General features: G+C 35.1%; 1 protein-coding gene and 1 long non-coding RNA gene across 2 annotated transcripts in view; one reads left to right on the forward strand and one right to left on the reverse strand.

The window, feature by feature from the left end:
• LOC119255855 (uncharacterized) overlaps positions 1-24,324 on the forward strand; it is a 196,694-nt gene that overhangs the window by 20,014 nt on the left and 152,356 nt on the right. The window lies entirely within an intron of this gene.
• The window catches only part of ACVR1C (activin A receptor type 1C), a 70,861-nt gene continuing 49,093 nt past the window's right edge, over positions 2,557-24,324 (reverse strand). The window contains exons 3-9 of the mRNA XM_037523364.2: positions 20,540-20,779; positions 15,042-15,272; positions 11,814-11,981; positions 10,395-10,551; positions 8,418-8,542; positions 6,314-6,444; positions 2,557-4,991 (exon numbers count right to left, since the gene is read on the reverse strand). Coding sequence (XP_037379261.2) covers positions 4,866-4,991; positions 6,314-6,444; positions 8,418-8,542; positions 10,395-10,551; positions 11,814-11,981; positions 15,042-15,272; positions 20,540-20,779 — 1,178 coding nt within the window. The 3' untranslated portion in view covers positions 2,557-4,865. The remainder of the gene's footprint in view (positions 4,992-6,313; positions 6,445-8,417; positions 8,543-10,394; positions 10,552-11,813; positions 11,982-15,041; positions 15,273-20,539; positions 20,780-24,324) is intronic.

Below are 24,324 nucleotides of genomic sequence, written 5' to 3' on the forward strand. Positions count from 1 at the left end.
ATAGTCCCATCTGAAAATATTAAATTCTAGGATGAGATAGAGTTTATATTTTCCTAAATGTTATATTAATTACCACTGAATTAAGAAGTATCCTGACAGTTTTAAACTGAGGGATTTTAAAATCGGAATTATTATCCAGGTTCAATATAATACTATCGTCTTAATAATAATGCCCTAATGGCTTAATTTTAAAAGATGGCCAAAATAACAGAGCAATTAATGAAACATGATTCTGCATAGTGATTGTGGATAAAAATTTAGCAAGCACATTATGGGACATTTCTCTCACACTCTCTGTCCGTTACCATTTTTTGCATGGAATTAAGCATTAAGGTAAAAGTAAATTTTCCTTATATGTTAAAATGTGGGAGCAGAGGGTGAGGGGACTTAATGGATTGTGGTGGAGGATTATAGGTGCTTTGTAATGAGTGTTTGTGTTGTGGTAACATATATCTGAAGAGGTGTAAACCTAGATCCCTAAAACATACTCGGTGTTGTAAACCAATGTTGCCTCAGTAAAAATAACTCAATTAAAAAGATGTAAGAAAAGAATATAAAGTATCATGTGCTCCCCCCAATTTTTTTAAAAAGGTATAATTAGACCGATATCCAAAATTAAAAGAAAGTTATCTCTGTCATACAAATATCTTCTTTATAGTGCCAAATAAAAGAAATACTGGCGAAGGCATGAAGTGAAATCTTTCACATGATAATATGGGAAAATCTTGTCATGAAGTTCATTGCATAGCAATCTGTACAGGGGCTAGAACTCTAGTGATGGAAAAATAGGAATCATGGAGTAATTTGGAGTTGATGAAATCTGGCAATGTACTATAAGATGTACTATAGGAAAATGAATGCCAAAGTTTAAATGATAGTTATTATTTAAATTAGGGACTGAAGGTATTTTTGGAAAACAGTGAGTGTTTTTAAAGATGGTGGGAAAATAGTAAAACATAAAAATTAGTGGGAAAAAAGTCAAATATCTGAAAATTTGAATTAAAACAGTGAAAAATTATAGAAATACTATTTATATTAACATTTTAGTGAAATTTTAAAATTCCAGTGGACTTTTTCTATTTAGATAAAGCCCTTAGGACTAGAGGGATCAGTCTTCACTAAATAGTGCATAGAGTCCATCTAGGTATTAACTATGGAGAGAAGTAGAAAAAGTCATTGTCAAACACAGAAATAGTATGTTTCACAACAGAAAAAATATTTAGAACACATTCAAAAACCACAATAACACCATTTAAAAATATTAATTCTTAAACATTTCTAAGTAACTTAAAATGTTGGATTTGTAAATTTATTTAAAGAAATGATCATTAAAGATGTCACCTTTACTCATTTGCTGCCTTTACCTTGTCAGTTTCCTGATGGGAAATAAAATATCCATACTTTAAATTTATTTTAAAAAACCAGATTTCTATCTTTATTTTAAATAATCAAAAACTGTCACTTGCCAGTTTTAAATTGAACTTTGTATAATAGCAAACTTGGGCTCCCTGCTTTCAGATGATTTGCTAAGTAGGTTCCTGGTACTTTTACTTAAAATCTTAAAATAGCCCTGAGATTTCGTTGCCCCAGTAAGTCACATGGTGGCAAATCCAGCACAGTAGAAGTAGTCTTGTATCTTTTGCTTAATAATTTTACTATAATATAAATATTAAAAATAATATATTATTATAGAACCTCTAACCTAAGGAATCTATTGTAGATTTTCACTTTAAAATAAAAACTGATTTTGAATTTTTCAGACATTGCAATCAAGTTACTATTTTCATACAATCATGGAAATTTAAAATTCAAAAGTTAATTGAAAGTATAAAGATGAAAAGCAAGTGCTACGCCTAAAATAGTGCACGACACAGTCATGTTTCACTTAACTTTCAAGTCAGAACATAAATTAAGAATTCTAGATGTGACATGCCAAATATTTTAGACATAGAAGAAAGCACACAAAAGGATCTACACACTTAAAGGCAACAAGTTCATGCTGAAATATTAACAACAAATGTCGTTTTTACCAAGCTTTGTATCATACTCAAAGCTGAAATATTTGAAAGTAGTAAAGAACACTGACACTTTTTGAACCTAAGAAGGATATGACTTTTTTGCTTATAACACAATTCAGAAAAAATAAATATTACACATGATCTCCATCAAAAACAAGTAACAAAGTTTAACAGCTTAGGTATATACAGTAAATTTGCCTAATGCTCTAAGCTTTATCCCATTTTTGTCAGTATTTTCTATTTATAATCAAGTTAAGATTTAAGAAAGAATTAGAACTTAAAAAAATCTTTTCCTAGTTATTTTTGTCAATCTACCTTCTTTCTTAAAAAATATTTGTGGTAGTTGAAATACAACACTTCAATTAGTAATTAAAGTTAACTGATACAAAATAAGAACAAGACCTCAAAATGACAACTGTATGGAATTTTCTGGAATGGAAGTTGAATCAATAAAAATATGGAATTATACTTGGACACCCTCAAACAAACTATAAAACATAATGACAAGGAAAATTGAGATGTGAAAATATGCTCTCTTAACAATTAAATAAGTATATTTACCCCACATAAGTGAAAAAAAACAGGAAATGTTATTTCTAACTATTTGAAAGTATAGTACAACCATAATAAATAAATAATTTCATTCTCAAATACGCAAAAATTGTCTGTGAGATATCACAGTTACAAACACAAGCAAGGTTACTCCATTCTCTTAAGCTCTTTAAAATTGTTTCACATATGCACTTTTAAAAACTGATTATATAATTTAGTTTGGAAAAGTCAAATAAAGATACTTCTAAATGTGTTGCAAATTGAAAGCAATTTTCAAAACCCACTGTCATATAGAATTCAAGACATCCTACTTTGTATTATATCCATTTGTCAATTTACTTTCTTCCCCTTACACCTACATCCTTGTTTCCATTCCCAAATTAGACTTAAAACTCCCTGAGTACAGAACCTATCCATTTTTTAAATTTCCCTATTGTACCCAATATCATGAAAGGAAGATATGGGGTGCTCCATGATTATTTAGTGAATGGATAACGGCATAGATGAGAAAGCATATGAAAACCATAGATGGCAGATTTTTTTGCCTCTAATGTTTTAACCCAGTTAAATGAAGAGTGGTTCAGTAACATACTTATATAACAAAATAAAGAACAATCACTAGATTGTGTTCTACAGGAACATGCATAGGCCTATCCTTCACAGTTCTATTTCCTAAGTTGTGCTTTGTCAAACAGTAAATGTGGGGATAGTAAAAGGTTACCCCTTACTCTTAATAAAAGGGTTCCATGATGCAGTAATTGAGGAAACCATTTTAATGAAGTTCAAGTAACATTTTTAACTATAAGACTCTTCAGAGCACACGATACACTAATGTGCAGTATCATTTTCTAAGAATATTGAAGAAAACTTTTTATCTTGGATCATCTCAGCAGAAGCGTGTTCTAAGGAGCAGATTTAGGCAACACTGCTTTAGAACAATACCAAGTTAAATCTTAACCAAAAGGAATTATTGATTTGAAGGAAATATTTAATGTTCCATGTATTCAGAACTTACCGCTTGTCTTTATAGGAAGTAGAATAAAGGCAAAATTATCATGAGCCTTCTCTATCCACTTGCTCATTTTGAAAGGGTAGGGAATATCTGTTTAGTTACTAATACCCTCAAAGGACTTGGTTATTGTACTTTTCAAATTTCTTAATTTTTTTCAAAATATCTCCTGGTTTCCTTTTCCTTTTCTGCTTCTAAATGCACATGTACAACAGTGATAGGAGTCTCTGAAATGCATCTGAAAGGATTATCTGAGAATGGACCTTTATATCTGGTTAATCTCTGGAACTCTTCAGAAATTATTGATACTCATCTGACAAACAGGATGATTATCAAATTTCTATTAGGAAAATGTCAACAGTTACTGCCCTGAGAGCTCATGCAGGTGCATTATGATTCTCAAAAATAACTGAACTTGTCTTTTGCTTGACTAAACCACAAATACCATCATGAAAAAAAAAAAAAAAGAAAAACAACACAGTTCTGTATAGGTAGAAAACTACTATCGAAATTAAAGAGACAGCAGAAAGCTAGTTAACTCTACAGTGTGGATCATCACTAGATTTGGACTTTGTGCCAGTTCGATCACTAGTTGTGTGACTTTGGAACATTCCTCAGTGTTTTAAGATGTCAGGTGTCTCATTTACAAATGAGAGGAAATAACATTTTCAACTGGATATCCAACTATTTGCCGCAGGGGCTGTTATGGTGTTGGATTATGAAGAGAGGGAGACCAAGTAATTGGACTCTGGCTTCTATCTTCCAATCAAGCAGCTCCACTTTAACACATTTTATATATTAAATTTCAGAGCAATATTTAATTTTTAAATACCCTGCTTAGTTAAAAAAATAGAGAAAATGATAGATCATATAAAGTTTTGGTTAGATAACATACTCTCATATTTTTAATGAATGTCTTCATCTCAGAAAAAAAATGCTTTTACATTTTCTTCCCCTTCATTCATGTGCTCTTGATTCAAGTAAAATAAAACCTTAATGACTTTTATTTTTACATAGCTTATTTTACACTTTTGTAATATCTTATTAAATAAAAAGGTGGGTTGATATTTTGCTTTTCAAAATAAAGACAACATGGAAATTGGATGAAATCAACTTCCGCCCATGCTTGACTTGAGAGATTTTTTTCATGCTGCCTTTGGACACTTAAATACTGTACTATAATATCTTTGAGGTAGGAAAAAAACAAAAAAGCAAAAACATTCACATAAAGAGGGAAAATGGGAAAGAAAACTGTGAGAGGTTGCTTTTTAACACAGTTGTCATCATTAGGCTTTGCAGTCTTCTTTGACACAAAGTTGAGAAATAGTCTTCTTAATGCGAAGGGCAGTTAGGCGGGCTGCCCCATTGGCATACCAACACTCACGCATTATTCTCCCCATAATTCGGAGTGCCTTTAAGAGAGAAAGATATACAAGACTTAGCTACTTACACAAACTAGAACAGAAGAGGAAAAATAACCACAAACCTAGTAACTGATGCTAAGCTCTGGTGAAGAGGAAATATTAATTGTTGTATCCATATAATGGAATAGTACACAGATATGAAAATGAACAGATTATAGCTAAATAGAATATGAAAGTGAAAAAAATGAAGAATACTTTGAATATGGTATCTCATTTAATTTCATTTGCTTAATATCATTGCATTATATGCAGTACAAAATTTATGAATTCCCTAATGGGCAAAAGCCATGACTAAATCCAGTTTGTGTATCCATTCCTGATGGATGGGTAGATGGATGGAAAAGAGACAAGTAGGCTGGTAGAAAGGGGGGAAAAGAGAAAAAGAAAAATGAAAAAAATTAAGAATATCTACAATTTGTTTCAATAACCCAAGTTTCACAAATACACAAAAGTAAGCAACATATTTTTCGGGTATAGGGTGAGTGTGTGTGTGTGTGTATACACACATATATAGCATATTTAGGTACATACTAAATACATCCAAATGTTAAAGAAAAGCAAGACAATAATTATAGTAATATCATCTCAGAGAGATAAGGAATCTTAGAAGTTTCTAGAAATATTCTAGTTTTTAAATTTTGTAATGAATCTACTGGCTTTCCTTTCATACTTTAAACTTTACATACGTATTCATTTATATGCATGAAATTAATATCAAAGCTTAATTTAATTTCAATTTGGTTATAAATGTCTCAAATTCTGTTTCTAAAATAAATATCTAGGTAAGATATCTACACAATATAGAAATACCAGACACAAAATAATTTTGTGACTGGTTCTGGTCTGTGAACCATGAGTGGAGTGATTTGTGTCACTTGGAGCCAAAGCAGTAAAGAATCAGTGTGTAACCATCCATCTCCTTTATTCTTCTAACCTGGATACCTGGAAACTGTGTGTTGAGATAGCAGTATCCCAAGATCAAGGTCACCAGGATTACTAAGTCACTACAGGGAACCCAGATGTCATAGAAATTCTGTGACCTGCAGGGGATTTTGCATAACAAGAAATAAAGTCTTGTTGTGTAAAGTCACTGGGATTTCAGGATTTGACACTGTCACATAAACTAGCATTATGTTTTCATACAACTAAAGGAAGTAAAATCCTTCTGAAGATTGAAACAAAGACATATAACAACAGACAGAACTGGACGCCTAGGTTAAGACAGAAGAATTTAGTGGTCTCTGAAAATTTTCCCTGATACCTACCTCAAAATTAAAATGGGAAAAATATACATAAGAATATAGTCTTACTTCACAACTTTGCCACTGGTTTGGGATGCTTGGTCGAAATTTCTGGTCACACACAACCTTCTTCATTTCCTCTATTGAGGGATCTGAAGGCACCATGTCATAATAAGGCAACTGGTACTCCTCAACAATTCCTATAAGAAATTTGCATAATAAATTTCCCTGTGTGAATAATAAACAAAGATGCTTATTTTAAAATAATACCAATTAAGTCCTCTAGGCACAAGTGCCACCCTGGGAAACTGGAAAGTCAAGTTTTAAAAAAATGTTTGACTGTAAAACCCAGGATATAAGTTTAAAACACTCATTTGAATAGTTATTACATAAGTTTGTAAATTTATGTATTATAATAAAAATTCTATATAATTTTGGTAATTTTTATGTAGGTAAGGTCTACCTACCTACCTACAAAATAGAGAAATACTAAGACATAATTACATAATTATTTATATAATACATGCTTTTATATAATCATATATAACAATTACATATACATGCATTGCATTTTCAGTTTTAATCATTATATAAACAAAACTTTATATTAAAAATTATTTAAATTTTTACTTAAATGCTATTATAAATTCAAGAGTAATGCCTAATTTGCTTAATTGTGAAATGTATAGCACTGTCCCATTGCTCTGTGAATGAAATATATATATATCTCCATCAAATAATTTTTTCAAAACAAACCGACTTTCTCTTTTTAAAAAATTATTAGACAGTCTTTAAAAGCCAATCATAGGGTCTCCCCGGTGGCGCAGCGGTTGAGCGCTGGGTTGCGAAGCTGCCCGCTGCCTCTGCGGCACCGGTTCGATCCCCGGCTGCTCCCCGGCCACCAGAGGAGGGTCCCGCATGGCGCGCAGAATCTCCTGCCGCCGGCTGCTCCCCTCAGCAGTGTACTTCGGTCCTTCTGCTATTCCTTCTGCTATTCAAGTATTCCTTGGATCTGAGGAATACTATACCTGAGACTGTTCCAGAAAAGCAGTCAAAGGTAAAGATGTACAGTTCAATATGAAAGTTAATATTTAAAATGTCAAATACAAATAAAGGACAAAAGTTCAAATAAAATTCTTAATTATCAGATTATTACTTAAATTTAAAAATTTCCTTATGAAAGTCATCTGAATTAACGACAGTCCTTTTAACTGAAAATATTTAAGATGTATAATATTATTGGAAAGCAAGCTGCACATCATGTTAATTAAATTACTCTTTTGAGAGTTAAAGGAAATTTAAGGGCAAAAACCTATAAGCAAATTAGTATGAATTTTTTTTTTTAAGATTTATTTTTATTTATTTATACAAGCACTGGGTACAGTCAGAAGCGCGGGAGGGTGAGAGAATTCACCAGAGCCAGAGCGGGAACAGAGCAGGCAGAAGGACCGAAGTACACTGCTGAGGGGAGCAGCGGGTGGCAGGAGAGGTCTGCGTGCCATGCGGGACCCTCCTCCGGTGGCCGGGGAGCAGCCGGGGATTGAACTGGCGCTGCAGAGGCTGCGGGCAGCTTCGCAACCCAGTGCTCAACCACTGAGCCACCGGGGAGGCCCAAATCAGTATGAAATTTAAAAAATTAAGTAAGATAATTTTAAAATAAATGAAGTTTAAAAAATAACAAAAACGTGTTTGAATCGTTCTATTTTGTAAGCACAATCCTAAGCCCTTGACATGGTTTAGCTAATTATTCCTCAAAACCACTGAGCGAAGAATTTACCATATTATCCCTATTTTACAGAACAAGGAAACTAAGGCAAAGAATGCCATAAATTTGCTCAAGATATAACAATCCTCATACAAACTCAAATTTAATAAGAAATATTTCAAGTGCTGTACAAAGAATCAATATGGAAATCAGAATTATCAGAACTGTCACCACCACCTGAGCAGTAATCTCAATGTAATAGCTCAATGTAATAGCAGTAATCTCAATGTAATTATATGCAGGACCTGGAAATTTTACCCCTGGAATATATCCCCTAAATGTATTCTCTTAAATATTAGGAAGTATTCTCACAGTATTTAGAAATGATTTGATATAGTGCTTAAAAAAAGAGAAAATCATATTTTATATTCAGAACATTAAGGAAAGGCATTACTTCCAAAATCTTACCTCCAACTGAACACCTTCTGGCTATTTCCCAGTAAACAAGACCAACAGAATAGATGTCAGCACGTTTGAAAGACTCAAAGATATTCACATTCATTGTATCATCAAGCATTTCAGGAGCCATATACCTTCAAAAACATGCACATTTCAGATCTGTGTATGACTTTCATAGCAGTCCAGTAAAACAAAATCTTAAATCCTGATACAAAATATAAGATAGCTTACATCAATTCTGCAGGTAGATCTGAGCCACTACAATGGAATAAAATTAATTATTATAGCTGTAGACTCTACACAGTGTTAAAACATCTATGCCAGGAGTCAAATACTTGGAAAGTACAAGCCAGGGGAAATTGAGTAAGCAAAGCATTCAATAGGAGAGATAGACCACAATTTCCATCTGTGGTTTGTTGTTAATGTGGTTTGTTGGAAACCACATGGAAAGCTTCTTGAAGGCAAAAATTATGTTTTGTTTATCATGGTGAGTCCAGTACTCCAACACTGTGATCTGCAGAATCCCACATACATTCTGTGAACAGTTTTATCTAGATATCTCTATAGATACATATAGCTCTACTGATATATACAGATAGACATCTGTATATGTATTTCTACATGTATATCTATATAGATATCTATTTATAAATCTATATAGGCGCTAAAACTATTTATACATATTATATGTTGACCTCAAGAAAAGTATAGCATTGTTTAAAAAGGACTAAATTGAAGAATATACACTCCATTGTCCTGATTGAACCTAGCTGTTCAGGGAGATTTTGAGGCTATCCAGAATATTGAACGGAGGATTCAGCACCCTTCCAAACTCTTAAAAGTTTTAGATATTCTGAAGGAATCCAGCATCCAAGCCTTTCCTAAGGGTCCCTAATAGGGATAAAGTCCAATGAGTACGTTAACTTGCTTTTTATTGGAAAAAGAGGAGCGGTCCCTTTGGAATGTTCAGTGTGAATAAACCACCCTGAAGTGTTCATGGGGTCTCATTAAAGTCTCCCAGGGAAGTAAGTGAAGGACTCAGAGGAACTAGCCTGGAATCTTAAATATGGTTCAGAGGCCAACTATGCCAGCTTAGAAATTCTCTACTCTCAAGGGCCTTTAACAACCCCAGAAAAAATGTTTTGGTTGTTTCTGATTTCAAGGTCAAGAACCCTGGAACTATGCCAATGTAGCACAGAGCCTGAAACTCAAATAAAAGGAAATGAAAGTGTACTGACCATATGGCCATAACAAGAAAAACACCAGGAATCCCATTGCTAATGGGCTTGTCCTGATACACATGTAACATGCTCTGTATATATCATGCTTGTTCTTACTTTCAGAAATTCTCTTCCTTGAAAATGGGAATTGTCTCCAAACTCACAGTATCTAATACACATCAATTTGTGTATTAAGACTTCAGGATAAGCACAGCTCTACTTAAGTCCATGAATTGCTACATAATATTTTTCAATATTAAGGGAATACAATGACCAATATATGTATTTCTTGTTTAAGAGTCCCTCACCTATCTACACCAATAGATTCATCTGTATTTGTTGTTTAAAAACTTGAACATACAGAACTAGCATGAGTTTCAGTGCATTTATGAGGTATAAAAACTTTGAATCAGCTATACACAGCTGACATTTTTCCACTCCTATCTGGAGGAAAATATATTCTCAGAATGTGACACACTAAAAATTAAATATAGCTCTTTTCTCCACCATTCCTTTCTACTGGACTGCTCACCCAAATGGCCACTGTCTCTGGTACCAAATGCCACTGCCCTCGTTTTATAATCTTTGTGCTACTGACTTCTTACTGACCTAGAAAAAGACTTCTTGCTTCCTTAGGCCTAAAGATTTCCTACTTGGATGTGCTCCCCACCACATACACACATAACTAAACACACATACACACACACACCAAGAAATCATGCTTATGGGACAGTCATAAGTCTTAGTATGCTCCAAAATAAGTTACCTTTTGGTTCCTACTTTAGGATTCTGAGGTATATCAATAGTGTTCAATATTGAATCATGCTTCACAGCCAATCCTAAGTCGGCTATGGCACAAGTTTCACATTTTTTTACTAAGATATTCTTTGATTTTATATCTCGATGAGCAATAGCAGGTTTACCTATGAATGACAAAAAAGCATATTCATATTTTGTTATTAAAGCTTGAACCTCCAAAATGAATTTTTTAGAACACTTGGCTCAAATGTCACCTCCCTGCAGAGCTCTTCCTGACCGCTCTTTCTGTATCCCGGGTCATTCTCCACCTGAATATCCAATTTTGCCTTTTTCCTAGCTCTTATCACTATGCAAATTACCCTGTTTATTCATATGTCTATTTCATTATCTGGCTATCTTCTCTAGACTGTAAGCTGCATGTGAGCAATGACTGCCTTACTTATCAACATGCCTTCTACACTTGGAACACTAGATGAGATTTGGTAGTTATAAATGTTTGTTGAACAAGGGGGGAAATATTTAGCAATCCTAAGTCCATATGAGAACATAGCAAACATTCTCTTACAAAACAACTTTCATACTATTACTACTCTAGACCAGCAGTTCTCAGGCGTGGTTCAAAAATCCCCTTTTTCAGCTACACATCGCATGATGTTACCTCTCTTCACATACTTCAACAAAATAAAATACCAGAACAGACTGAAGGAGGAACAGGTTTGAAAATTCACACATTAAGCCAGATATTAAAAAGATTTACAAAAACTAAAATAAAGCCGTTATTTTCACTGGATTGGTTTTGCATTATCAAAAAATAATGTAAAATTTTAAAACTGTTATTAACATTAATATTTTATTGGATAATTATTTTCAGTAAATTAATAAGTATTTTCTAATGTCTCAATTTTAATTTTTAATGTGATAAACATTAATGGATATAACCCACATATGGAGAAAACTTTGAGATCCTTAATAATTTTTAAAAGTTTAAAATTCCAAGTTTGAGAAATACTGATATCTTTCGACTAAAGGCTTTCTCAAGCCAGTTCTCTATTAACTGAATAAATAGAAAAAGACAGTAGGTATTGTTTAACCTTCACGTGCATGGCATATAAATATTTTTTGAGATTACATTACCAGTTACCATTTCCAATAATTTTCATTCTCAAAAGTAAACATTTAAAGTATGTATATTCTTTGAATATATATTTGACACAAAAACAAGATCTCCTTGGTATAAATGCTAAATGACAAAGATTGAACCAGTAAGAATAAATGTTACAGAGAACATACAAAATGATGAGTATATAGTAATGAGTTTTACCCTACTGTTACAACACATACAGCCTTATAAAATTAGCACTAAAATACAATTTACAATTTCTATTCTCATATGCCAAGAGAAAAATAGTACAAAGAAAACACATACCTTGCGTGCCAACAATTTCCATATGAAGATGGGCCAGACCACTGGCTATGGAAAGTGCCAATTTGATCATCCCAGCCACTGTCACTATGTTTCTATTCAAATAGTCATATAAGGACCCCTGTTCATGATATTCAGACACAAGCCAAAGTTGTGTCCAAGTTCCATTATCTAACAGGAAAAAATAATTTTGTGTTGTAAATATATGTTGCGAAAGAAACGAAAAACTAACAAATGTCAGTGTGTAAAGTATAATCTATATTGTTGACAAAATTAATTCCATCAGTGATCATACTGTTTAGTACTCAGTCTTCATACTTAATGTTTATTCAGTTTTAATACTGAGTTTAATAAAGTAAAAATTCTAATGAATTTCAAAGATGTTGCTATATTAGAACCTTTTATAGGTACCCACCTATAGGAAGCTGTGAGGCAGTGATTCTAACAGCTGAATAACTCCTTCCATTCTCCCTTTTTATCAATACAAGCTGGTAATAGCAGCCACATTACAGGAGAAATTACTGAGAAATGCATTAAGGCTGAGTGTTGTATTATAAATTACCCTGAGCTTTTAAGGAAGAGTGTACCAATAAAAAAAAGAAATAGAACAAATTTACACAAAGGATTATTACTAACATAAAAGTGCTAACATTCTAAGACTGTTCATATTATTTACCTTTCAAAATATGAAGTAAATGGTTTTCCCCAAAAGTTTATATTAAGTGCCAAATACAATTACCAGACGTTTTTAAATAATTTACCTCATTTAACAAAAAAGCTAAGCTAAGTGTTATAAAAGACTTTTAGCGGAAGAGAAATTAGTCTGAAACTTCTCTAGGTGTTAGAGTTCCCAGCGGTAGCTTTAACTTTTGAAATATAACATCTACAATAGATGGGCAGTCCTGAGCAGTTCTGATGCTCAGAGAAGGAAGCTATTACAAACATTTCCTTAGGACTTTTTCTACCATGTGCTTTATGTATAAGAGCTCCTTGTTACCTAAATATTTAATTTTCAAATCCAAATTTCCAAATTTTATCCAGTAGTGTTCCAATGTCTTAGGAGTGCAAAAATCAACGTAACTTGATAAACTGATCACCTGTAAAACTAACCCTTACAATTCTCTCCCTGTTTAGCACAAGTGGTTTTCTTTGTCTTCTAACTTAGATGTTTTTGCAGTTGACTAAAAAGTGAAATTAAATATTGTAAAAGATATAAAACTACATGAAGGTGAAGGTGATGTGAAGAGGTCATTTGTAACTATGTACAAAGCCACTGAAAAGTCATTGACAGAGGTAGGACAGTTAAATTGAAAAGGAATTCAAGGATGAACTGTCTTTTGCATATTTCTTATAATCCAATAAATATAATTACATTAACCCCATTAAGATGATCCATATAACTACAGTCATTGCTTATTTAACAACATTGCTAATTAATCTAACCAAGTAGTTAATTCAGTCTTAGGAAGGAAAAGAAAAAATTCTTAACCGTTTAATAAAAAAGGTCTTATTTTCAATTCTCTGGACATATTTTCAAGGTATATGTGATTAAGTATTTAGAAAGAATTTTTTTTAATTTTATACTGACTGACTTAGTTTCTCCCTAGTAAATCAGAAAAGACAAAATATTAGCAACCATAATTATGTGCAAAAATTATAATAATGGGCCTCCCCGGTGGCGCAGCGGTTGAGCGCTGGGTTGCGAAGCTGCCCGCAGCCTCTGCAGCGCTGGTTTGATCCCCGGCCGCCCGGGCAAGGGTCCCACATGGTGCGCAGACCTCTCCTGCCACCCGCTGCTCCCCTCAGCAGTGTACTTCAGTCTGCCTGCTCTGCTCCCCACTCTGGCTCTGGTGAATTCTCTCACCCTCCCGCGCTTCTGACTGTACCCAGTGCTTGCATAAATAAATAAATAAATAAATAAATAAATAAATAAATAAATAAATAAATAAATAAATAAATAAATCTTTAAAAAAAAAAAAGAATGCCAAAAAAAAATTATAATTATGCCAAACCTCTCTTTTGCCATCCAATTAATAATGAATACTTTCATAATCAAGCTTTTGTTAAATAAAAGTAACCATAGGTTTTTGATTCCATAGGTTACGGTAGGTCTCTAATATCAACAGATAACTTTATTTTAGATAGAGTTTACAGCCTCGACCAACCAAAGTTTATCATGAGTATTACTGATTCAAAAACAAATGGACTAGATCAAGTTTTTTTCACTTTTGTTTCCTATTCTTTTTGTTAATGGAACAAAGGCACAGTTAAATAAGTATAATTGTGTTATACTGCATACTCAGTGAGTATAAAGAAGAAAGAGAGCATAGGTAATTCACAAAATTTTCAACCAGCTCCTGATTACATGGGCATATATGTAATATTTTATGAATACTGATTTAAAAAGCAGAAAGTTGATGCTCTGACTTGCTCCATAAAACTAAGGAAGCAACTGTTTGGGGTTCTTAATGTTAAACTTCAAATATAAAAGCGCATACTCAAAGTACATTGATAGAAAAGTTCACTGAAATTGTCTTGCTTGCCACTCTTCTAATAATGTATGTTCAAAGAAAACTTGAGTCCTGAAATTGAGGCCTCTTATATAGATGGAAAATATAGTCCTAGCATCCATTGTATCTCCGTACGAATGAAATATTTCTGTCCTGATTGGATAACAGCTGCTATTCAAAACTCCTAATGACATTCATTTGCCCTAGACACCCCATTCTAGCCATGAAAATGTAATCATTGTGATTTCCTGTCATTCATTTGCCCTGCTTTATTGTGCACCTTTATCTGTGCAGAAGAGGAAAGCATTTTCTTTATTCAATAGAGAAGTTAGACTTTAATGCATATTTTATTAAAACAAAAGATTATGTATTTTCCTCTGATAACAGATACAACATTTTTACTTCCTGACCCCAGTAAGATTGAAAATACCTTTGTTGGGGCCTCCCTGGTAGCGCAAGAGGTTAAGCACTTCACTATGAAGCAATCCGAGGCCTCTGCAGCACAAGTTGGATGCCCGGCCGGCCAGGGAGCAACCTACATGGCACAGCAGACCTCTCCTGTCTCACTCGCTGCTCCCCTCAGCAGTGTATTTCACTCAGTCTGCCTGTTCTGTTCCCCACCCTGTCTCTGGTCAATCCTCTCACCTCCCACATCTCTGGTCTGTACCCCAGCTCTTGTATGCATAAATAAATAAATCTTTAAAAAAAAAAAAGAAAATACCTTTGTTGTCAGCAGCAATGAAACCAAGGATGTTTTCATGTCTCAGCATGACCGTCTGATAGATTTCTGCCTCTCGAAACCAAGATCTTTCATCTCTGGAGGAGAATATTTTCACAGCCACATCTTCTCCACACCATCTCCCATGCCATACCTCACCAAATCTACCTTTCCCCACTACTTCCTGAAGTACAATCGTCCTTGCAATGGTTCTTTGAACCAAAAGAGGGAGACCTATGTAAAGAAAGAATGCAGTTTATAATTAACTAACAAGTGCCAGATAAGAATGTTCATGATCACCACTATTTTCACTCAAAAAGCAAACATTTAAGGACTTTAATGGTTTTTACCACTATTGAGTAGATAACCGGTATTATTACTGTATGATTTATGTGAATGTCTCTTCTCATTTTCACAAATAAAAACTTCTTGAACATAGCCTGCTGCTGTAGATATCTGATTTTCCAGAATTGTTGCAAATCCTCCTGATTTTCCCATCAAAGTCAGTCAGGTTACTAAATACACAAGAGTTAAATATACATACAGTATTAGCTTCTAAAATAAAATGTATGGTTCCTAGAACAACTGGGTAAATGGAGGAATCCTTTGTGACATTTTTAAAATGAATTAAAATTGGGAAGTAAAGAATCACTCAATGAACAAGTAATCATGTTACATTAAAGACAAGGTACAGTTAAAAATATATCCAATAGATATTTTTTGTAGAATTAAATACTTCAACAAAACATTCTGAGGTCTGAACCTATTCTCCTAAGACATTTATGATGTTACAAACTATTGTTACCTCAAAAAATTGTTTTTAAAATACCATCTAATAGTTTGCTGTCAGTGATTAATAAGTCAACATTACAAAGCAAACAGCATCATTGTCAATAATAAAAAATAGCTATTATTGCCACCACCTCGGGCATCAAATTTCATCACATGTTAAAGTTTTTAAAGCGAATTCTGCCATTTTCGTGAGCCAAGAGAATCCTAATGGATTTTGACAAATAAAGACCCCAAACAGAAAAAAATCCTTGATGTATGTAAAATGTTTAGAGTCTCTGAATAATTCTATCTCTAAAATTCTACCCTAACGATTTAATGCAATGTATAGAAAAGTTTTTCTAAGTATTTATCAATTTATTATTTATAGGAAAAATAATCAAGTGTCAGATAAAAGAAAAACTGTCAACTCTAGTGCCAAAAGCACAGATAAGAAAGACTCAATTCACATTTCAGTCATGCCACTTGGTAGTAAGGGGAAAATTATTGACCTTTGAGCCTCAGCTTCCTTGTCTGAAGAACTGGAGATACTGATATTACATGATATGTTATAAGGCTAATATGAGATTTAATAAGAATGTTAAGCACTGACCGCAGTATCTGGGATACTACATGCTTCAATAATATTTAGTCTGTAATATTATGTCTCAAAAGGGTTACTTGGAAGCCAATAATGATGATGCTTCTTATGAGGAGGTATTTCATAATGATATGGGAAAATACTTTTGCTATAATGTGAATGAAAATAACATTTAATTGTATATAGCTATTCAAAAATATTTACAGGAAAAAGGTTAAAACAGATATATACTAAGTGCTTTGATTGTTACTCTATTTAGTGGAACCAGAACCAGAACTGTTCTAACTTTATACATTTTCTTAATTTCCACAAAGGGCATTTATTATTCTTATAATTAGAGGGAATGATTAAAGAGGATACAGTATAGATTTATCCTGGAAAGTCAAGTTACTGTCATTGTACTGAAATGGCTGGTAATAACCTCATAGCAAAAGTCTTGTGAACTTGGCATACTTTGGCCTCTGTTCTGAAATGAGCTACGGTTTATTCAGATGTTCTCACCTTCATGAGAACCACCCACTATGGTGAAATAAGCACAGACTATAAGTATGCTGTTACATGTCTTGACAATTAGTCACATAGCCCTATACCAGAAAGGTCTGAGATCATCTGATTCAACTTTATCACCTCAGAGATGAGAGACTTGCCCAAGAATATACTGCTAGTGGGAGGCAAACCTGCAACTAAATTTCTGGTCTTCACACTCTTTCTTTCTCCCCACTCAATGGATTGACTGTAGTCTTCTCTTGGGAAGACTTCCAGCAGCAAACTATAAAAGCTGTTTTTGTAGGCTGCAGACAATTTTCCTACATACAATAAAAGTTGTACTAACAGCTATTAGACCAAATTGCAATCTCCATCTTTCTTCTACCTCCCCTATTTTGCACACACACTCACAAAAACATTACTGCACCTACTGCTGCCAACAACAATTTGCTAGAGAACTAGCTAAGCCAACGTTTTCAAATTGCTAATTGATCAAACACAAGATCAATGCAGCAGACCAGGGACAAAGATAACATCACCTAAAGTATTCAGCACAGCAATTAAGTCCAGGCAGTCAACTCAATGAAAGATGCTTCAATATCTGTTAAAGCACAACTCAAAATCTCAGTAATTCTTGCGTTACACAGTTAAGAGACTTCATTGAGGATATATGGGCTTTGCCTTCCCCTCTAGGTTCATTTTCTTCATTTTTATCAAGGGATGTAGAACCTGATGCCAGTCTTATGGAAAGGTACCTTTCAGCAATGTCACCATTTGTCAGAAGTGTTATAACACAAGAGGAAAGCAGCGACCTACCCTGTCTCTTAGAAACCACCTGAGACAGAATCTATTCTCAGGGATAGTCCAGTGAAATATCAGTTCATTTTCTTCTCTTGCAGGCATTATGTCACTTTGAAGTTTGTCCTTGACCTAGGCAGGAATAAGCCTCACAATTTTTGTTTTTCAACATCTGACAAAGCTGCTTCTCCATTGAAAGTGCTGGCCAATTAAGAGTAGCAGAGGGGTAACAGATCAGCCTGCTTTCTTTCCTGTGGGTGAGAGCTTTTGTGACAAGCGTCACTGCCAATAGACCCATTCTCTCTGATTATCAAGGGTGGTGCAGACATCAGTTACCTTTAGCCAGTGATCACTGCCAAGCATTTGTAGTTGGCTTTGGGTGAAGTAACTAAAACTCTTTCATATTGGTTCTTAATGAAATCATCCATGCCTGGTACATTTAGGGCTTTCTTTTTAAGAAAGATCTTAGAATAATCTAAAGAGGAGAGAATCTAGCCATCAATAAGTCCAGATTTAGGTTTAAGATACACAAAAACACCAAACAAGTTTCTTAATTTTTTATTTTATGCCCTGCCCCATGATTGTTTACTTACACTAAATATCCAGTCCCTGGTTTTAAAAATCTTTATTACTCTTATTGGAAAGGGAAAACGTTAGTCACCCTAGTTATATTTGAGGAGTAGCTCCAAATACATATCTCTCCCTAACCTCTTCAGCTAAAGTAAAAATTCTGTGTGGGAACTAAATAATGGTTATCTAATCACCAGAATCTATAAAGAAATTATTAAGGTTTCAAGGAACTTGGCACAAATTAAAGCTACAGTAAATTCTTACTGTGTGCCTAGTATGTTGCCGGTACATTTGGGGTCTCAGTGGGCCCCCAAAAGTAATATGCAAAGAAAGGAAAAAATGCTGAATCCAAACAAGAGTTACTTTTAAACAGAGGGTGCTGGCTTCCCATCCAATAATTGAATTTGGATGTCAGTTTCATAAACTTTGCCCTTCGGAAATATTCTTTTTTTTTTTTTTTTTTTATAGAGGCATGCTTTATTTATTTGTTTGCTGGTTTGTTTGTTTGTTTTGTTTATACATGCACTGGGTACAGTCAGAAGCGCGGGAGGGTGAGAGAATTCACCAGAGCCAGAGCGGGGAGCAGAGCAGGCAGAAGGACCGAGGTACACTGCTGAGGGGAGCAGCGGGCGGCAGGAGAGGTCTGCACGCCATGTGGGACCCTCCTCTGGTGGCCGGGGAGCAGCCGGGGATCGAACCGGCGCCGCAGAGGCCCCGGGCAGCTTCGCAACCCAGCGCTCAACCGCTGCGCCACCGGGGAGGCCCCCCTTCGGAAATATTCTGTCCAACATTCTGCCATTGAAAACATGTCACTTAATTTATGCAGTAATGGGATTAAACATTTAGACTTCAGTCAGTGAGGGGGCAGGTGATCTTGCCTTAAAAGCAGCAAATATTCTCTGGTGGCATAATTGGGCTTCTCTTTTCTGATGAATACTGGGGAGCCCAAATCTGCTTCATGTTAAATATGGATGCTTATCTAGATTCTGTCACCACTCTGTCATCTGCCCCTGTAAGTTGTGTTTACCAGGATGTTCTTGGAGGTTAGGGGGAGGGGAGTTCCTCAAATTTTATTTGGGGTAATCATCCTCAAAGATCTTCCCAGTCCAGAGTGTATTTCTGAAGTGGATCATGCAGGTTTACCTGAGTTTGCACTACTCTAAACACTGTGCTGACAGGATTTCTGGAAATATAATGAGAACAGGGGACTGTCTACCATTTTAAGGAGTTTGTTATCACAAGGGATATTGTGTCTGGTGTGTCTGGTGTATGATATTGTGTTCTGGTGAGAACCCCCCAAAACCCTCAGATGCCTTGTGCTATGATAAAAGCTCATTTAGGCCTTTTAAATTGCTATTTAATTGCTTCACCGGGAGTTCTAGAGTTCTCTTAAAGACGAAGAGAGTCATCATATAACCTTAGCAACAAAGCAAGCACAGCAGTGCTGTGCTACTCTCTTTAATCTCTCATGTCTATGCTGTAAGAACATAGTTTGGATTTAATTTCAGGTCATCTCCCTGTTAACTTTTCACACACATCCCGGGAGCTGCCTACAGATTCCAAAGGCCTTCATCACCACAAACAAAGCTGCTCTAAGATTTGGTAAAAGGTCTTTTCCCCAGAACTCAACTCCTTAAATACAGTAACTCTTCTGTGACCATAAGCCATTATCAGGAGAATACAATGATCTGGGACTCCCCGGTGGCGCAGCGGTTGAGCACTGAGTTAGGAAGCTGCCCGCAGCCTCTGCAGCGCCAGTTCGATCCCCAGCTGCTCCCCGGCCACCTGAGGAGGGTCCCGCATGGCGCACAGACCTCTCCTGCCACCCGCTGCTCCCCTCTGCTCCCCACTCTGGCTCTGGTGAATCCTCTCACCCTCCCGCGCTTCTGACTGTGCCCAGTGCTTGTATAAATAAATAAATAAATCTTTTTTTTAAAAAAAGAGAGAATACAATGATCACTACTAACTACTATGGAGGAAAAGGGAGAGGAGAAAAAAATCTTTCTTGCTTCAGAAATAAATTCTGAAGGAATGTGGAAAAGAGGATCTGAACACCTAAAGGCACAAAAGAAATTGAGAACACTGAATTCCTAGGCTAGGACAGCTTTTTCTCTTCATCAGATCCTAAAAGAAGTTTCTATGCTAAACTTTGCCATGTACCATACCAGGCATTTTAAATGATGACATTCATAATATCTTGACCTCATTTATTAAAATTTGTTTTTATGTATTTTAAAATAAAAATTTTCTATTGAAAAAATGGACAGTGGACACATACCAGAGCCAGATCCAGAGGCAGTCACATCGTAAATCAGATCTTTTAGTGATTTCCCAGCATTTACCAGATTGCATTCAGAGAGGGGTTCCTCCACATTCTGTCTCTTTTTCTTTCTGTATGTGCACTGTCGGCCCTGGCATGCCCATATTGTCAGCACTGCAGCTATGGACAGCAGGCACACTGGCACAGTAATAACCACAGTCAGCTCCATGGGTCCAAGTTTTGGGGCATTTGGTGAAGCTTTAGTTAAAAGAAAGAAAGAACATGACCATAAATCAGCTCATTTAAAATACTTTAAAAATTAGAAATGCAGTCCCCCAAGTTTCACATCTATGATGTAACTACACAGCGTGCACTTATGAGAGTTCGTAAAGACTCTATGGGATAAGCAGAGACGGGGAAAGGGAATTGCATCTGGGAATGGTTTTGCCAATGGGAGACAGGATTGAGAACATAGAAAGCACTAGCACATGGGATCTTTTTTCAGACCTCCACAACATTTGAAATATTGCTATTATCTCCCCACATTTTAGCAGCCAATCCTCAGAATACCTTTAATTCATACCAGGAATGATTGAGCTCCTGCAACGTGTTACTACTATCCCAGGTGTTGGACATATATTGATGTGAGTGAGAGAGCCCAAACCCTTGCTCTCATGGTGTGCATGTTCCTTTTTTTCTTACATCATTGTTCATTTTTATAGAATGTTATGATTTCTCCCTTTAGTTGTAATCCCCATAAATCTCCCACTACCACATCATCTGTAAACTGTCACCATAGTCCCTTAACGCTCTTCTCTCCCCTGTTTTGACCTCTCTCCCTCCCCCTGCCCCACTGTATGTCTTGGATTTATAATTTTTCCCTCTAGTTTTGTCCTTTTATTTTCTGACCCTTTGTTCAGTTTCCCTATATTTCTCCTATAAGTACCATCAGATATTTTTCTTTTTCCTTCTGACCTATTTCACTGAGTATTATCCCTTCCAGCTCCATTCATGTTGCTGCAAATAGCATGAGTTTATCATTTTTTATTGCTGTGTAGTATTCCATTGTGTATATGTACTACATCTTCTTGATCCAGTCATCTGTTTTTGGGCTTTTAGGTTGTTTCCATAGCTTAGCTAATATAAATAGTGCTGCAATAAATAGAAGAGTGCAGGTTTCCATTTGAATTTATGTTTTTGTGTCATTTGGGTAGAACACTAGTAGGGTCATGGGGGGGGGTCATACGGTAGCTCCATTTTTAGTAATTTGATGTTCCGCCATACAGTTTTCCATTGTTGGATCAGTTTGCATTCCCACAAGCAGTTAAAGGAGTTCCTTTTTCTCAACATCCTCACCAGCCATTTGTTGTTGCCATTTTTTTTTTTTTATATTGGCCATTCTCACCTGCAGCTTATTGTGGTTTTGATTTGCATTTCCCTGATTATAAGTGATGTTGAGCTTTTTTCATATACCTGTTGGCCATTTGCATTTCCTCTTTGGAGAAATGTCTTTTTAGCTTTTCTGCCCATTTTTTGACTGCATTGATTGTTTTTGTTGAGTTGTGTGAGCCCTTTGTAGACCTTTGAAACCAGTTTTTTACCAATTGAATGGAGTGCAAATATTTTCTCCCAACCTGTAGTGTGTCTCTTCATTTTAGTTATTGTCTCTTTCGCTGTACAGAAGCATTTTAGTTTGCTGTAATCCCAGCTGTTTATCTTTTCCTTTACTTTTTTTGCTCCTGGAGATGAGTCCTCAAAGATGTTTCTGAGGTGTTTTTCCTATGTTTTCTTCTATATATTTTATGGTTTCAAGTCTTATATTAAATCTTTTATCCATTCTGAATTGGTTTTTGTGTATGGTGTAAGGCAGTCATCTGGTTTCATTCTTTTGCATTGTAGTGGTTCAATTTTTCCAGTGGTGCTTATGTTTTTATGCACCCACTCAAAAGATGGATATGCAATAGGAAAGCAAGAGAGGATAAATGCTTTGAAGAAAAATGAATTCAAGGAAGTATATAGAGTGATGGCAGGATGCTACTTTAGATAATGTCAGGGAGCAACAATAGAATTCAGGGAAGCATGTTCTTGGCAGAAGAAAAGCAACTGTAAAGGACCCTGAGGTAGTGGCCTGCTTAGCCTATTCAAGAATAGCCTGTGTCAGTAATGCAATAAAAGAAGAGAAAGATAGAAGGAAATGGGGCAGAGAGATAAAGAAGAGGAGCATAGTGTGGGGTTTTGAAGGCTAACAGAAGGACCGGAGTTTTACTCTAAATAGAAGCTGTCTCAGGATTTTAAGCAGGCAGATGTTACTTTTATTCTAAGAGTGAGTGCACTGTGTGAATAGATACCGGGGCTGCAAGAACAGCAGCAAAGTGGCCTGATGTAGTGACCCAGGCAGGAGATGGTCTTGGCTGACAACCATATCTAAGATGATACTTCCTTCTCATTCCCTGCTCACTCTCTCTACACTTCTCCCATTTTATTTTAATTTTGAGAACTTATCACCTGGCATATCACACATTTGTTTATTATTTAAAGAACACTGGCTTCATGTGAAGCTTTGCTGCTTTCTCCCAACTCTATCCCAGGTGTTTACAATGGCAGATGATCATGAGATAGCTTTTGAATGGCAGAATCATTAAGTTTCTACTAACTTTGTTCTTAGTCAATTAGATACAAGGTTTTTAGTTTTAGAAAAATATATATGGTAATTGAAACCAATTAAGTTAAGGATGTAATTGAAGTGTGAGTCTTAATTTTGAAGCACACATAGCCAATTTTTTAAAAGTTCACCTTGCTCTTAAGAAATCTTTCTTTTTAATTTAGAGAAAATAGTGGTACATGAAAAAGTCTATGACAGATATTTCCTGTGTTTTTCAAAGAAGTTATATTGACATTTGAATGAGCACATGATTCATTTTCTTTTCATTCACTAAAGACAGCCTCAGCATCAAATTTATTTTATCCAAGTGCTACCATCAACAGCATTGATTTTTGTTTTTAATAGAACTTGGAGAGTATTTGATAGAATATGGGAATTTAGTTCTGCAATCTCAGATTCTCAAACTTTCAGGAGAACTTGGAAGGACACAACCTTGATTCTAATAGAGGGCTGCCACTTCCTTGATATGTGACTATTGTCTGTAGGTAAACTGCCCCCCATCCAGCTGACTCCGCTGAGACCAGAGAGAGAGGTTAAAGAAAATTCATGGAAAGCAGGAGCATAACATCTATCCCTTAGTGTCTAAACAGATGACACTGACAATGGATCTTGTGAGTGAAGCTACATCTCAGACCTTCTTCTTTGTAACGAAAATCCTAGAGAGCTTATTATAATAAATGGATTCATATTTTATTTACAATATGCAACCAGAAGATCTGGCTATAATTAAATGTGTGTGTGTGTGTGTGTGTGTAATTCTAAAGGAAAAAGAATCCAATTCCTCAAAAATGTGTTCATAGAAGTTTCACTATAATTCTAAAAATAGTTTATTACTGATGAATAAAAGGATTTAAAACTGCTGGGTGAACTTTGGAAACAAACATAACCCATGCTCTTCTATTTTACCTAGTGAATTTTGACATATATCCAAACTTCTTTCTCCTATGTTTCAGGATTCCCCTGAAAGTTATACAGATGCATATGAGGAGAGCTTGGTCTTGAGTGCTAAGTGCTAAAAAAAGTTCTCTGACTTGATTTTGCCTTAGAAGTCATTAACTATGCTACTTGCTACTTTCAAATTGTGTTATTATAAAAGGGTTTTATTCTCCATTTCATAATGAGCATTCAAATCTACATTTCA

This window comes from Talpa occidentalis, unplaced genomic scaffold (assembly GCF_014898055.3).
Source record: "Talpa occidentalis isolate TD23 unplaced genomic scaffold, MPIMG_talOcc4v2.1 talOcc4.3, whole genome shotgun sequence".
In the NCBI taxonomy this organism is placed as follows: Eukaryota; Metazoa; Chordata; class Mammalia; order Eulipotyphla; family Talpidae; genus Talpa; species Talpa occidentalis.